Source organism: Crocodylus siamensis, chromosome 15 (genome assembly GCF_052110815.1).
Source record: "Crocodylus siamensis isolate JL-2025a chromosome 15, ASM5211081v1, whole genome shotgun sequence".
NCBI classification, from domain to species: Eukaryota; Metazoa; Chordata; order Crocodylia; family Crocodylidae; genus Crocodylus; species Crocodylus siamensis.
In genome coordinates, this window is record NC_143409.1 from 52,020,842 (window position 1) to 52,037,234 (window position 16,393).

Below are 16,393 nucleotides of genomic sequence, written 5' to 3' on the forward strand. Positions count from 1 at the left end.
CCGATACCCTATTTCCACCAAAAATAACCCAGAATTTTGTACTCAGTCAATTGCAGTAATATAGCGGCATTCATGTATTTATATTGTAAATAACAATCATACTGATTTGGAAGGACTTCTTTGAGGTGACTTTGCTGGATTTTTTGAAGAGCTCTTGGCTGACATCTTCTCAGGAGTTGTGGCTGCTGGTTTTTCAGGGTCTTGTCTGCTTCCTTAAAGAAAGTGTCCAAGGAGGTTTGGACAGATGATCTCCAGGGAGATGGGCGATGCAGCAAGCTTGTTCACTGGCATGGCATGGCATTGGATCAAGCGTTGTACAGTTGCTACTGACATCAGAAAGCTGAAACAAGGTGTCAATTTATAAGCATTGTAAGTGCAAAACGTTGTAAGTCAAGGACTGCCTGTATTCCTTGTGGTCCTTGCCAGGCCAACAGAGCGGAGTTACAGAGCTAGGGCAGGAAAGAAGGCATGGTGCAGGCAGAGCTGAAGTGGCAGCCACTCTCCCAATACTGATTGCAGAGCCGGTGGCGACACGTAGGAAGTGCACGTGCACCCCCTGAGAGGGTCGGTGCAGCCCCTGTCAGGCTGCACTCCCTTTTCATGCAAAGGGCAGAGGGGCGCATGAGCGCTGGATGTAGGCCAGGAGCTTTGGGAAGCAGCGCGGCTACTCACCGGTTGGTAAGTTTTGCTGTGGGGGGACCCCTCACCCTGGTCTGTGGGATTGGCTGTGGGGGACCCCTCCCCAGTTGCTGGCTGGTCACTGGGGGGGGGGCATGTGCCCCCCCCCCGACTAAGGCAGCACCAGTTGCCCATGGTCAGAGGCCCAGCCCAAATACCCCAGAGTGAGGGGAGAAGAAAGGGGGCACTGCCCTCCCTGGGGCATGGCAGGGAAGGAGGCACACACTAACACTGACATGTCTCCCTGCTCAGAAAGTTTTAATCGCACAAGTGTGCACAGGCAGCCTCTGCCCAACATCACTTTGCACAAAGGAGGCTGCTCAGGCCCACATAGCCCTCCGGAGACTATTGGACACCCACCGGTAGTCAGCCATCTGCCTGCCTGCTTACCTGCCTATGTGAGGTGACCCTTTGGATGCACAGAGTTTGTTTGTCTAGGGTGCTTCCCCCCAGCACCCACCCACATTGGTTCTGGCTGCCCCCCCAGAGAGACGTTGCCCAGCAGACAGGCACTGGCCAGGCAGCCCTCTTACAGGGGCCTGCTGGCAGCCTCTCCACTGCTGGTGAGGCAGATGATAGAGATGGAGGAAGACAACCCAGCTCCAGAAAGGTACAGGGTGTGCTACAATGGCCGTGTTCCCTGCCCCAGCTTCGCCCCTGGGAGCTTTTTTTTTTTTTTTTTTTTTTTTTTAATATTAAAAACATTTTATTAGAAAAAGCTGTCACTATGAAACACATTAAGAAAAACTACAAGTAAACAAAACGCACCTGAGGTTTCACAAAGTTAATACAAACTCACTTTTACAAAATTTCCTAACATTCACAGAAGGAATAAAATCACTTGTGAATTCCTGAAAACCCATTTAGAAATCATTTAACTTGTTTCTTATAGAATTGCAAGTTCCCTGACCCACTCTTGGAGCCCCTTATCCATTTTATCAGAGGGGAAAAAACAAAAACAGCCACTATTAAACACATTGTGGAACCAGAATCCCACCTTATTACATAATATTCCCATATTCAATGTCGCAATCGACCTGCTGAAGGCCCCCCCCCACCCTTGCTGGCAAATATGCTGTCCCTTAAACTATCCTATGCCTACGCGGGGCTGAAACAACCCTCTGAAGTCCAGCCCTTCCCAGGGCGTTGTATCCCCTCCTTGCGTTCTCTGCTTTCCTCTTCCTCTATAGAAATACAACTCATGCATCGCTAATTGCAGACACTCTACCGTTGAAAAGCACGAGCCCTTTAGTGCTAGGAGGGAACGCACTTTCCAAATTGCTACTTTAATACATGTGACAAGCACCCTCACACCCCATGACCCATCCGTCCCCTCTGTCAAACCATAGAGCACGTTTTCACTCGTGATCCCCGTTGCCTTCCCTGTCTCCTTCAAAAAAACCCCTGCCCTCCCCCACACCTTCTGTGCATAAAAACAACCCCACAAAACGTGCGCCACGGACTCAGGTTCGTCACAAAGTTCTCTTGGGCACTTGGGGGACCGTGTGAGTCCCCATCGATATAGTACTTGTCGCACTGGCAGTGCGTTTCTCACGGCCCTCCAGGCCAGCTCCTCGTGCTCCCCTTTCCATTCCTTCCCCACCAACCCTCTCCACACCCTGCTGACCTTGTCCGTGCTCAACTCCCCGACATCAGCCATTCTCTGCTTCCCCCTGAGGAACTTGAGGACTTTCCTGGCATCCGCCAGGCCTTCCATCCCTAACCCTGCCAAGCCTTCCCTGGCCACAAAGGATCCAAGGCGTGCGTAAGGGAGTGACATCCGCCAAGCCCACGCCCCCCGCCACCCGCTCCCAAACAGTCCCAGCCTCTGTAGGAGCCTTCCCCCCCAGAAAACGCAACGGTTAGAAACCGGTCCCGCTGCGCCCCTCGCTTCCCTCACGACCATCTTCAGAAAGTGCACATAAACAAAAACCTCTATATTCGGGAGAGCCCATCCCCCCAAGCCCTCTTCCTTATATAACTCTGTCCTGGCCACCTTCTCTGTCTTCCCCCCCCAAAAGAAGAGGCATAATGCCCGCTGGACCCGCCGGGCCTGTAGCCAGGACGGGGGGTACGCCATCGCCGTGTACAGGATCTTTGGCAACAGGCACTGTTTGATCACTTGCACCTTTCCCCTTGCGGATAAATGCCGGGTGCTCCACAACCCCACCGTCTGCTTGACTCTCGTCTCTAACACTTCCCAAGCCCGCTTCCCTTTTCCATGGGTATCCATCCACACGCCCAGGATTTTCAGTTCCTCCCTTTCCACCCTCAATCCAAATTTCCCCAAATCCCCCCAGTTCCCAACCGCCAGGACTACGCTCTTGTCTGTGTTCACTCTGGCTCCAGATACCTCCCCAAACTCCGTAGCGTGCTTCACCACTCTTTCTAAGGACACCTCGTCCCTCACCACGCATGTCACGTCGTCCATGTACAGGAGGACTTTTAATTCCCCGCCCCTCGGCACTCGAACCCCGCTGATCTCCCTATCGCTTCTAATTCGTTGTGCCAGCGGCTTAGAGCTATTCATGGTGGTATGACCTAGCACCTGGGGAGCTGACTGGGGAGGTTCTTCTTAAGACACTTTCCTACCCCTCCTTCGAGAGTGACTGCCCGGGGCTGAGCTACAACAGCAGGTCAATGCAATGGGGACCCTCTCTCCTCATTTCTGCATCTCTTGGGGCCTTCCTAACCTCTTCTTTGTGTCATGGACCATCACCCTCTTCCACCCTGTGAAGTGGCATCTCAGGGCACAGGACTTTCTGGTGCAATAGGAGACCACACTGTGTAACCAGATGTGTTGGGAGGGAGGGCTTGCCTCTTTTTGAAGTTGAGCTCTGGAAAATCCTTTTTCAGTTCCAGCTGGACCATAGAGAGCTGTCACTACTTGATTTAGTTTGTCTTTAAAGTGCCGTCTCTACCCAGCCTTATACTGATAGGATCAGTTTGTCCCCCTGTAATTTAATGTCAGAACGGGACATTCTTCTGCAGTGCTTAAAAGGGGCACTGGCCTCTGTTCCTTCCTCTCCCTACCTACTGGCTTCCTTCCACATCAATGATTTGTCCCAAAAAGCTTCTCTGTAGCCAGCTTTCCTCACTCTGTCTTAATGGAGGCAACCATCATATGCATTCTTGTCACAGATCCAGTTTGAAAGGCTGTGTTCCAGTTATGTTACCGGCAGCACTGCAGGGTGCTCCATATTCTGCCTGCAAAAGTGCTAGTGAACTGGCAGAGTCATGCACCAGTAAATTAATCTCCCCCTTCTCATCAGCAATGCTCCCTCAAACAGGGATGCAGTTGGGTAAGTCCGATGTCTCCAGAGTTGTCTAGTCACTGCCAATCTTGTTGCCTAGTAGGGTTAATTATTTCCAGACTGACTCAGTTCACCAGATGCTGACTGGAAAGTCAATACAATCCAGGCAGGTGCAACCAGTGCAATATCTCAGGGAAGTGTCTGCATTCAGCAGGTGCCATGACTCTCACCAGGCCAGGGAGAGGGCAACCCTTCTAGGCACTGGCTGCAGAACTGGCCCTGGAAATAGTGTCTGGCTGGGGATCAGGCATCTTGCAGGAGCTGGGCAGGAAAACTGGGAGACAAACCAGACACACTGCTTGGGCCTAATTGATTTGTTCCTGGAGCCATAGTGGCAGGGGAGTGCTGTGGGGGAGATGGGTAACGGGGAAAGAAGCATGTTCAAAGGAAGATAAAAGAACAGGGTGAATGGCTGGCTTTGGCCTTACTGCTGCACCAGTGACAGTGGGGTCTGCCCGTCACAGACGCGCTGCAAGAGAACATGGTCTGCCAACTCGGATGGAGCAGCGCCCCTTGTACCCCCATGGAGCTACACTCCATTTGCACCAGCTGGGGCCTTTCACCCCTCACTCTCTGACTTATGTGAGAGCTCCCACACAGCTCTGTCCAAGCCCTAGGAAAGAGGGCAGGCAATTCCCCATTGTTTCTACTGGACCTAAAGCTGCCCTATCCGCAGACAAGATGACTGTCTTGGGTGATGTCAGGATTAAGAGTGGCCAGATGTGGGGCCAGGAGAGACTAGAGGGGTTGGGACAGGGGTGGAGCCGGGATTTGTGGGGGGGGTGCAGCCTCCTCCCTCTGCCTCCCCCCCAGCAGGGCAGACCAGGGGGTCCGTTCCCCTGAGCATGCAAGAGGGGATATTCGTTTGAGCAGCGAGGGGAAGGAGTGGGGCAATACTGACCATCTTTGAGACTTTCAGACCTGGCTGCTGTTCCAGCAGCATGGCCAGAAAGGGGGGGGTACACAGGTGCCCCACAGACCCCCTTCTGGATCTGCCCCTGGGTTGGGACAAAGAGGGGCTCAGTGGGTTTTGGAAGGATCCCTTTGCCCACTCCTGCCAAACTCCCCTCTTCCCCCTGAGGCTCAGTGCTGCTTTTGCGTAAGTTGTTTGTCTGATTGGGTCATAGTGCAGCTGCCAGAGTGCCAAGCAGAAACCACAGAGGCTTCTGTTGCTAAAGCAATTTGGAAAAAACCCTGAGCCCAGATCAGAAGATTTTGGGAAAGCTGTTTACCATGTGTAACTTGTGTTGTAAATAGAAGCCGTGTTTTTATGGAACCCCCCAGTGTTTACAGGGAAATATAATCAGGGCTCCCGAGTAAATGAAAATACACTGAACAGCCAGTCACTAGGTAAAAAGCAATGAAAGATTGACTTTATATTTCTAGTGCCTAAACCAGGAGGGACAATTTCATCATATGAATATCTACGATTGGAAACAGGCCATGTCCAGGTGAGCCCACGCGTGCCTCGTGTAGCATCTCAAAGCAGTTTGAGACACCTCAGGAGGCACACTGGGAACAATAGGACATGGGGGTATCTTGGAAGCATGTGGCACCCCGGTCTAGCTGCTGGTGCCCGGGCCGCATTCCCTGGGCCACCGCTCAGCACAGACAGGAAGCCCAGTGCCCATATAGGCTGCCGTTCATGGCAGCTGCAATCATGTTCTCAGCAGCAGTTAAAAAGCACCCATCACACAGGTGTGGGCAGCTTGTGCCAGTAATCAAGTCTCTGCCGTGAATCCAGAGGTTGAGATGGCCAGGAAAGGGGCACCCTGACACTGAGGAAGAGCCAGTCTTCAGAGACCAAGCTGCTCTTCATGGGCATCTTCATGCTGGTGTCAGAGGAAAACAGTGACTTGAGGCTGGAGACAACCACTGCTGAAGCAGCGGGGCTCCAGGATGTGGTGGCATTTGTCCTGTAGAGGACACCAACACTGATATGGCCACAGGTCAAGGAACTGGCGGGCTCAGGGGGTGGGGAATAGGGCCTTTACCACCTAGTGTTGGCACCAGCTAGAGAATCCAGGCCAGGGAACTGGCTGGGGACAGGGACCTTTACCCTTCTGGCATGCTGGCTCCAGCCCCAGCTCCCTAGCGTCTGGAAGTTGTTCCTGCCACAGACATGAGCGAGCAGATCTCAGCCCAGCCCCGAGCAGGGTAGACATCTTCATCACCCTCCTCCCCAGCAGTGCCCACCCCCCGTGCTGGCAGCCTCTGCCGGGTGCACGGGACTGCAGTCATTCCCGGCTGTGCCTGGTATCACAGATTATCTTGAAACCATTGTCCTGACTCCAGGCTGTTTGAGACCCTTTGCCTTACCCTGCCCTTCCTCACTGTCCGTAGTGCACCTGGGGCAGGAGTGGGTAGTGCACAGGGGTTGGTTTTCTCTAGGTTTCAGAGAGAGATGAGCATTTGATCCAGGGGTGAGAGCGAGCCAAGACATCAGGGAAGAATCAAGAAAACATTTTCCAGAATGTATCTTTTAGGTGAAACCTGAGAAGACGATGAGAAGTTTACTCAGCTCATTAATGCAGCAGTTCACTGCTATGGGAGTGCAGGAAAAAAGTGTTCCCCTTGTGTGTGCAGGCAGGGCACGCTGCCGGGGGGCGGGCCCTGCTCTCCTCACTGCTGCAGGTCACCTCTGACTCAGCCTAGATCTGTGGAGTGGGTTGCATTAACTCTTCCCATGGGTCCAGCAGGGCTTGCTCTGGCTGGGGCTGGGCTGGGAGACCTGCAAGGGAACCCATCAGTGTGACACGCTCTTCTCACCGTCCCCTCTGACCGCATGGCTGCAGTGAAGGATGCTCTGCTGCAGGTTTCCCTGTTTTCCAGGGGACACTGAACCAAGGCCCAGGACCCCAGGGGTCTGGCCTGAATCCCAGCACACCTCATTTAGTGCTAGCTACCCCGAGTTCCCTTCCCAGTGTGTGTCATTTCCAGTCTCCACGAGACTCACCTAAACTGCTACCCACCACCTCTCCCATAGAAGAGCTGTATTTCATCCTTTCTCTCCCCGATCTTTCTGGACCCCTTGCCCCGATCACAGCTTCGACTCCACTCACCTTCCAGCAGTCCCCTCCTCAGAGCTCATGGAGCTGTCTCTGCTTGTCCGCCGGGGACTGGGTATCTGCGTGGTCAGGCTGGGAGAGGAAGCATGGGGACACTGTGACATGCAATAAGACCTGGGTAACCCATGGTCAGGCTGAAGTTTGTGGCTGGCTCCTAACAGGGGGGCTCTGAAGACCCCAGAGGAAGGCACAGATGCAGCTGGACTGGAGCCTGAAAGACATCTCCTGGAGGCCACTGCCTGCCATGTCCCTGGGGTAGGAATGACGGGTTCAGGGCTTTTCCTCTCTAAGGGGCACCTGCTCTGATTGAGCCATCCCCAGGGCAAGATGCCCCTTGGATCAGGGCTGAGGCATAGAGCACTGACCTTTCTCCTATAGGATCCCCAGGCCTGATCCGGGCCCAGGTCACAGGGAGTGGCTGAGGAAGGGACATGGGGCTTTTCCCCGTTAGGGACTGCCAGCTCTGATCAGACCCAGGACCCAAGGAAGCAGCAGGTTGTGGGGAGACCTGGGTCCCGCCCCTTTTGGGATGCTGCCTCCCATCCAGCCCATGGACTGTATGACTGACTGGCTGAGGGTGGGGAGACAAGGGACCCTGTTGCTTGAGGGCTGCTGTACAGCTTTATTCACCTCAGGGGCTTGACTCCCACGTAGGAGTGATGACAGGAAGCTGCAGTGCCGGGCAGGCCACACGTCCCTGGCTTGGGTCTCCTCTGTGCTGATGTAGAGGAACGTCTGCTGCGTGGCAGTGAAGGGGGGCCACTGCTCCCCACTGCCGTCTGCCCCCGTCGGGTTCCTGCAGGGGAGATTCAGCACACCTCCATTGCAGATGAGGTCAGAGGGCCTTAAACACCTCTGCTGGCAATGCCGTGCACCTTGCAGCTTAAACCCCACAGAAGAGGCAGCAACCTGGCAGCAAAAATGGTGACCAAATGCCCGGCACTGCCTTTTCACGGTTCCAGTAGCACCAGTTATTGTGTGATCAACAAGCGTGGGTCCTTCTTGGGCGGGAAAGTCTTAGTTTCCAACAGAAATACTTGTTCCTGGGGTCCAGGTGGATGACCTTGACTTTTTACTGTTGAGCCCCATGCCATCACTACTACCCTGATCCCCACTACTACCCTGATATGTTGATGCTGCCCTGCATGGAGAATGCCTCTTCACTTATCTGATTGGCAGATTTTTATCCCCACTCATCTACAGTTGAGCCACGGTCAATAGGGAACGCATGAAACAAGATCAGCCCCAGGAGCAATCCCTGAGGAACACCACTGAAGACCTCCCTGTAGGCTGGTATCATTAGGGGGGGCGTGACAAGGAATCAGAGATGCTCTGTTTGCCAGGGCGCCTCTTGGGATAACAAGGCACAATGGTCACAAACTGACAGAAAGCAGATTTAGGCTAGACATCAGGAAAATCTGCCACCCCGACCGCCTAGCCCGGGAGGTCTGCTACTTCCCAGGGCCTGCATCCGCGACATAGCAGAGAGGATCCTTATCCATGTGGGCACAAATGACACGGCTCGGACCACTCCCAGCTGGGTCATGAGAGACTACAGGGCTCTGGGAGCAGGGCTTAAGGGGTTGGGGGTGCAGGTGGTCTTTTCCTCACTCCTCCCAGTTGTGGGTCATGGGCTGAGGAGGGAGAGACAGGTCAAGGTAGTCAACCAAAGACTGCGGCACTGGTGTCATTGTGAAGACTTTGGCTTCCACGATCACAGTCCATTCTTTGGTGAGAGAGGCGGTGGTCTGCTGGTAAGGGACGGCCTCCGCCTCACTTTGCTGGAGAGGAGGCTCTTCTCAGCCAGGCTGGCTGACCTGCTTGACTGGGCTTTAAACTAAACCTGCCGGGGGATGCAGGGGGGAGTACCGCCACTGCAAGCCCACTGGGCAACCTTTGTAAATTCAGCAGGCTAAGGCACTCAAGGGAACCCACCCCCACCCCTGCCCCAGCCCCGAAACGATCTGTGGAGAAGGCAAGGGCCCCCAATTTGATACTTGCCTTCCCGTACGCCAATGCCAGGAGCTTGGGAAATAAACAGAAGAGTACTGGGGTCAAACGACCCCGGCAAGGTGATTGTCTAGCCTTGTCTTAAAGACCCCCAGGGTAGGAGCCTGCACCACTTTGCTTGGATATTGGTGCCAGATCCTAGCTGCCCTGACCGTGAAGTTGCACCTTCTGATGTCTAGCCTAAATCTACCCTCTGCCAGCTTGTGACTGTTATTCCTGGTCACTCCTGGCGGTGCTCAGGGGAACAGGGACTCCCCCAGTGTCTGCTGGTCCCCCCTGACTAGTTTGTAACAGGCCACTAGATCCCCCCTCAGCTTCTCTTGTGGAGGCTGAACAGGTTCAGGTCCTGTAGCCTCTCCTCATAGGGCCTGCCCTGCTGTCCCCTGACCCTGCGAGTGGCCTCCTCTGGACCCTCTCCATGTTGTCCACATCCCTCTTGAAGTGCGGCGCCCAGAACTGGATGCAGTACTCTGGCTGCGGCCTGACCAGTGCCGTATAGAGGGGGAGGATCACCTCCTTGGCCCTGCTTGAGATGCATCTGTGGATGCAGGACAAGGTGCGGTTGGCCTTCCTAACTGCGTCCCCACACTGCCGGCCCATGTTCATTTTGACCTCAGTGATGACTCCAAGATCCTATTTTGCCTCTGCACTGACAAGAAGGGAGTTCCCCAGCCTGTAGGTATGGTGCTGGCTCTTCCTCCCCAGGTGTATCACTTTGCACTTGTCTGTGTTGAATCCCATTCTATTCACATCCGCCCACCCCTGTAACCTGACTAGGTCTGATTGCAGCCTATTCCTCCCTTCTAGCATGCCCACATTCCCCCACATCTTAGCATCATCTGTAAATTTGAACAGGGTGCTTTTTACCCCCTCATCCAAGTCACTGATGAAGGTGTTGAACGGTGTGGGCCCGAGGACCGAGCCCTGGGGGACCCCACTGCCCACATCCCTCCAGGTCGAAAATGACCCGTCCACCACAGCTCTCTGGGTGCGGCCCTCCAGCCAGTTGGCGACCCATTTGACTGTGTGGGTGTCGACACCACAGTCCCCCAGTTTCTTAATGAGAACGGGGTGAGAGACAGTGTCGAAGGCCTTCCAAAAGTCCAGGAAGACTCTGTCCACTGCTACCCCTGCATCTAAGGATTTGGTGATCTGGTCGTAGAAGGCCACCAGGTTGGTCTGACAGGACCTGCCTCTAATGAACCCATGTTGGTTGCCCCTAAGCATAATCTCCCCTGCTGGCCCCTCGTGGTCATGTGCCAGGATAATTCTCTCAAAAAGCTTCCCCAGGATCGAGGTAAGACGAACTGGCCTATAGTTTCCTGGGTCCATCTTCCTCCCTTTTTTGAAGATGGGAATCACATTGGCCTCTTCCAGTCCTCTGGCACCACACCAGAGCACCACAAGTGCTCGTACAGCCGTGCCAGGGGTCCTGCCATGACCTCTGCTAGTTCCCTCAGCACTCGGGGGTGGAGATTGTCCGGACCAGCTGATTTAAATACATCCCGTCCTTCCAGAAGTTCCCTGACTAGATCCTCACTGACCCTTGGCCTGGGTGCGCCTCCCCTGGGGCCTACAGGGGGACTGATCTGGTCCCTGCTCAGGAAAACAGAGGCAAAGAAGTCGTTAAATAGGTTAGCTTTGTCATCTGGCCTTGGCTGATGGCTGGAAAATTGGCTCCAAAGTCAGACCCAGAGAGTAGCAGTCGATGGTAGTGAACCATTATGGCACTCCATGACCAGTGGTGTCCAGCAAAGGCTCTGCCCTTGGACTGGTTCTCTTTAACATCTTTATCAGCGATGTGGACATTGGTGTCAGAAGCGCACTGAATAAGTTCTCCGATGACACGAAACTTTGGGGCATAGCATCCACACCTGAGGACAGATCCAGGCTGACTTGGATAAACTTAGTAAGTGGGAGGATACAAACCTGATGATATTCAATACCAATAAATTTAAGGTTCTCCACCTTGGAAAAAACCCCTGCAGCATGCTCATAGGCTTGGCAGTGCTACGCCTGCTAGCACCACTGCTGAAAGAGACTTGGGGGTCATGATTGTCCACAATATGAACATGAGCCACCAACGCAATGTCACAGCTGGTAAAGCTAGCCAATCTCTGGCTTGCATCCATAGATGCTTCTCAAATAAATCTCAGGATGCCATCCTCCTGCTGTAGTTGGCTCTGGTGAGGCTGCAGCTGGAGTACTGCATCCAATTCTGGGCTCCGCAATTCAAAAAGGATGTTGAGAAGCTTGAGAGAGTCCAGAGGAGAGCCACGCGCATGATCAGAGGACAAGAAAATGGGCCTTATGAAGACAGGCTGAGAGCCATAGGACTCTTCAGTCTGGAAAAGCGCAGACCCAGGGGGGACCTGGTGGCTGCCTATAAGTACATAAGGGGTGTGCATCAGAATCTGGGAGAACATCTGTTCACCAGAGCGCCCCAAGGGATAACAAGGACCAGTGGTCATAAACTCCCCCAAGACCGTTTCAGGCTGGACATAAGAAAACATTTCTTTACTGTCGGAGTCCCCAAGACCTGAAACAGACTCCCTCCAGAAGTGGTTTACTCTGGACTCTTTCAAGAAACCTTTGGATGCTTATCTTGCTGGGATCCTTTGACCCTAGCTGACTTCCTGCCCCTGGGTCAGGGGGCTGAACTTGATGATCTTTGAGGTCCCTTCCAGCCCTAATGTCTATGAATGTATAAAAACTTCTTCCTGGTAAAGGTGGCCAGAATTTGGAATGGGCTTCCTTAGGGGTGCTCCCCTAAGGGTGACCTTGGGGGTCTGTTAGAGAAGGCTGGAGAGGCATCTGGCTGGGGTCATCTGATCCCAGTACTCCTTCCTGCCCAGGGCAGGGGGTCAGACTTGATGATCTGTTGAGGTCCCTTCTGACCTGACCAACTATGAATCTATGAATCTATAAGGGAAGACTGAGGGTGGATATAGTAACAACCTTCAGCCACCTGAAGGGTAGTTCCAAAGAGGATGGAGCTGGACTGTTCTCAGTGGTGGCCAATGGCAAAATGCAGTGCAATGGTCTCAAGTTGCAGCAAGCAAAGTTTAGGTTAAAGAGGAGGAAAAACTCTCTTACTAGAAGGGTAATAAAGCACTGGAACAAGCTACCCAGAGGGGTGGTGGACTCTCCATCCTTGGAGGTTTTTAAAACCTGGGTGGACAAAGTCTTGGCTGGGATGATCTAGCTGGGGCTAGTCCTGCTTTAACCAGGGGGTTCGACTAGATGTGTCCTCCTGAGGTCCCTTCCATCCCTCATTTTCTATGATTCAAAGACAGACAGGGACCTTACTAGAAGGTGGCATCTTAATGTGGGGACAGGCCACTCACTGGCTGGCTGCTCAGTGTTTGGGCCCAATGCAGATTACCAAGTGCCCCGGTTCCCAGGATGCTGCGTGAGACGGAGGAAGTGACCAGGGAGTTCCTTTTTGACCTTAAATATTTTCTGCATTCTTTCTGCCTTGAGTTGGCAGTGGATACCGATCCAGGCTGGGGACTGGAGGGGAAAAGTGCTGGCAGCTGTCTTGCTGACCAGTCCCACCTGGGTGCCCTGCACTCCTCACTATGGCAGGACCTTTCCCCTTGGGCCATGCCAGTGAGGCTGAGCTAGGGGCCTCCCTCAGGAATGATGATGGCCATTTCCCTGGGCAGAACCTAGTCAAGTCACCAGGAGTAAAGACGCGTGGAAGTTTCCCATTGCCCCTGCTGGACCTGACACTGCATGACCTGCAGGCATGATGGCTGTGCTGGGTTCAGGGAGGCAAACACAGGGCCAGGAAAGGGCAGGGGGCTGGGGCAAGGATGATCTCAGTGGGGTTTGAGAGAGTTCACTTACCCACTCCTGGCAAACTCTGCCCAGTAGCGCATCAGTCTCCGTCTCAGCTCTCCTTCAGCCTTGGTGTAACTCTGGTTGGCTCCAGTTGTAGCTGCCAGGGTGCCAAGCACAAAGGGTGTTTCAGAGGCATGTACTACCCCAGTCCACTCTGGCAATGGCAAGCCAGTGGTGCGGTGGGTAAAGTAATAAGCATACACAGGGCTCCGGGCCTCTGCCGCTGATCTGGCTGCCTCAGCTACAGGGCATGAGAAGTAATAGTCACCAGCCATGTGATCCATGGCCCATCGGTGCTGCTCCGCACCCTGCCCCTCCTGGCTGTACCGCTGTGCAATGGCCCTCACAGTCGCTTCTGGTGCCCCGGGGACGGTCTTCCTCACCACCTGCAGCAGCTCCTCCCAGCCAATCTCACTGGCATTTCCCAGGTTGAAGGGGAAGTCATTCAAATACAAAAATATGGATCCTTCATTGACAGTAAAACCCGCCAGGATGGGCATAGACTGCATGTATCCAGCCTCCAGAAGCTTCTGAGGTGCATCTGGGAGGAATTCCCCATCTGCAGTGGGCACGAAGAAGAAATCTAGCAGTGCTGGGTCTCTCACAACAGAGACCTGCCTCTGGATGATCTCCTCCGCCTCCTTTCCCTGAAGGCAGCTCACCAGGGCAGTGTCATCTCCACCAGGGCAGCCCAGCAGCTGGCCAAGGGTCCGGCTTCTCTGCTTTGCCTCCTCTGGGGCCACCCAAGCCCAGCCTGCAGTAGCAGCTCCGCTCTGCATCACAGCCCGGGTGAAGAGGGTCTGGCTGACTGGCGAGAGGAGGTGGAAGTCAACTGAGGCGCCTCCGGCACTTGCACCAAAGAGGGTCAAGCGATCAGGGTCCCCACCAAAGGCGGCTGCATTATCCCGCAGCCAGCGCAGTGCCAGCTGCTGGTCCCATAGGCCGGTGTTCCCTGGGGCAGCTGGTGGCAGAGACAGGAAGCCCAGAGCCCCCAGCCGGTAGTTCATGGAGGCCACGATCACGTTCTCAGTAGCAGCTAAGAAGCGCCCATCGTATATAGGCAGGGAGGCTGCACCACCGACAAAGCCCCCACCGTGGATCCAGATGAGGACGGGGACTGGGGCAGATGGCTGGGGATAGGGAACCCAGACATTGAGGAAGAGGCAGTCCTCAGAAAATGGTCCACTGGGCATCCACACTTCCATACCAGGGTAAGTCTTAAACATAAGCTGGTGGCAACAGTTGTTGAAGCTGATGGTCTCAAGGACATCCGTCCAGGGCTGGTGGGGAAGGGGCTTCTGGAAACGCAAGGCCCCCATGGGGGGCTTAGCATAGGGGATGCCCAGGAAGGCCGTCACAGTGCTTGAGCCGTCCACGAGACGCTTGCCCCGGATAGGGCCACTGGTGGTGTTCACCACGGTGCCATCACTGTCAGAGGGGGAGCCGGGGCCCAGCAAGGAGAAGGAGAAACAGGCAGCCTAATACAGGGAGGGCGTCCAGCATGACGGCAGCTGGAAGGGAAAGTAGTCAGAGGTTGTGGAGTGGAGCCAGGGGCTCAGCTCCTATATCCCCTTAGCTGGAGGGGATGATTGGTTCAGGGGTGGGCTTTCCTCTCTGGTAGTGACACCTCCGAGCCAGCCCTTTCCCTTCCTTGGCCCCCTGTAGCAACTACTTTGCCCTCACAGTCAGGGACCTGCTGTCCCACCTACGCTTCAGACCTTTCACCCTTTGTCCCCAGTGTGCCTGCCAAACCTTATTCATGATGGGGCAGACTCTGGACTGTGACAGCCTTGGCCACAAGCCTCTCTGCTGTGAGGCTGAGGCATCAACAGGACCCATACACAAGAGACGCAACCCGATGGACCCTGTGGTGTCCTCCCCGTGCCATCTGCCCAGACCCTACTCCCCTCCCAGAGCTGGAGATACAACCCTGGTGGCCCAGGTCTCAGCCTTACCTCCTCCAGCCTCCTAGACTCCTTTCCCCCCATGTCTTGTGCAAGGGAGGAAAATCAGCAGGCTGCCTGGGTGGGGAGTGCTGCCATTTCCAGAACTTGCTACCTCTCTTTATCACCCCCTAACCCTCTCCCGTCCTGGTGGGACCCCAGACAGCCCAGACCCACCTCTTTTGGCAGCAGCAGGGTCGTGGCTTTGTGGATTTTGGTGTCCCGCAGCTCAACCAACAGCTCAGCCCTCAGATACTCTGAGTAACAGCTAGGAAACAGCCCCTGCAGGTATATAGGTCTTTAAATCAGTAACTCTGGTGAGCCAGGTAGGTACAGGGACGGGGCGGGACTGATCTGGTGATCATGAGTCAAAGTCCCAAAGACTCAGTCTGGGAAACAGTGGTGGTTGGGAAGTGGCTTTTTCCTGCCTTCCATGTAACATCTGGAAGCGGGTATGCAGCCTAGCGGGTGGAGCAGCAAAGCAGGACTCCTGGGTTCTCTACCCAGATTAGCAGGGACATGGTTTTACGGATGGTACCAGCCTCTGGGGGCCAGGACGCCTAGAGTGAACAGATTTTTTTCTTTGTCAGAACAAGCTGATTCAGCACAAGAGTCTTGCTGCCCAAAGCTTTTGTATACATCCACAAAGAGGGTTCCTCAAAACAGACTGGGATTTCAATGGGGGGAACAAGAGAAAAGGGAAATGGAGGAATGAGGGCTGCCAGGGGATGTTCACCAACCAGGAAGCAATCCCCATCCAAATCAGAGCTGGCACCTGGATGTGGGTATCCCATAACCCTTCGAGCCCCTGCCTCCGGGTGTCTTTCTGCTTGTTGGGTGTCTCTAGTTCCAGGCTTTGCGATACATTCCCAGGTATCTCAGTTCTGTTCTGGTGATAAGTGATGATACTGTTACGAAGGCTCAGCATTGCCTTCTCTGTTCTCTGTGTCCTCTCAGCAATTTCCCCAGCTGCTCCTGCTCACATGCACCTTTTCTGCACAGCAGCACGTGAACAAGACCAGGCCTGCCCCTCCGGAGCAAACAGAAGTGAATGCAGGGAGGGTGAGGTTAGGGTTTGAATGTGGGATGCTCTGAGTAGGATCTGCATTCAGGAATCAGTAGCAAATGTGGTGCTTTTTTTGCCTCTGCAGGTCATGGTGCTGCTTCTCCCTCACCTCTGTGGGTTGGGCCCATCCTGTAGGATAATCAGTGAGGGGTGCTAAGAGCAGTTGTGTTCACCCTGGTTGGGTCTGGTTGTAGTTAGGATGGGAGACTTGAGTACATCACAGAGCAGGATGGGTGCTGTCTCTCTCCTGACTCCCTGCATCCCGTCTGCCTCTGAGTCTTGGTCCTGCTGCACTGCCAGCTGGGCGGGGGGTGGGGGCGGCATCATCTTAGCCCCCTCTCCCCGACAAAAATTAAAGTCGGTGCCTGTGACTGCACAGGGGCTGTGTCACCCTCATTTTGGGTCCCTTTTGGCAGCACCTCCTACTGCTGGGGAGGAAGTGGGGGGGAAGCACTGCAGAAGTTGACC

At 54.4% G+C, this 16,393-nt stretch overlaps 1 protein-coding gene across 1 annotated transcript; it reads right to left on the minus strand.

The window, feature by feature from the left end:
* Positions 1–50: 50 nt before the first annotated feature.
* LOC149852804 (acetylcholinesterase-like) lies at positions 51–15,195 on the minus strand. The gene is made up of 5 exons (XM_090029758.1): positions 15,037–15,195; positions 12,923–14,427; positions 7,691–7,856; positions 7,055–7,132; positions 51–340 (listed from the first exon to the last, which is right to left on the minus strand). Exons 2-4 carry the CDS (start codon positions 14,233–14,235, stop codon positions 7,073–7,075), a joined length of 1,539 nt encoding a protein of 512 aa, XP_089885884.1. The 5' UTR covers positions 14,236–14,427; positions 15,037–15,195; the 3' UTR covers positions 51–340; positions 7,055–7,072.
* Between the last annotated feature and the right edge of the window lie 1,198 nt (positions 15,196–16,393).

What these genes read in the sequence shown, in the direction of transcription:
- LOC149852804 (XM_090029758.1), bottom strand. Translation starts at nt 14,235, where the DNA reads ATGGGGGCCTTGCGTTTCCAGAAGCCCCTTCCCCACCAGCCCTGGACG. An exon ending in GCAGAGTTTGCCAGGAGTGG is followed by an intron (nt 7,857 to 12,922) that starts GTAAGTGAACTC and finishes TCTCCCCTGCAG; the next exon opens with GAACCCGACGGGGGCAGACG. An exon ending in GTGGGAGTCAAGCCCCTGAG is followed by an intron (nt 7,133 to 7,690) that starts GTGAATAAAGCT and finishes TTCCTCTCCCAG; the next exon opens with CCTGACCACGCAGATACCCA.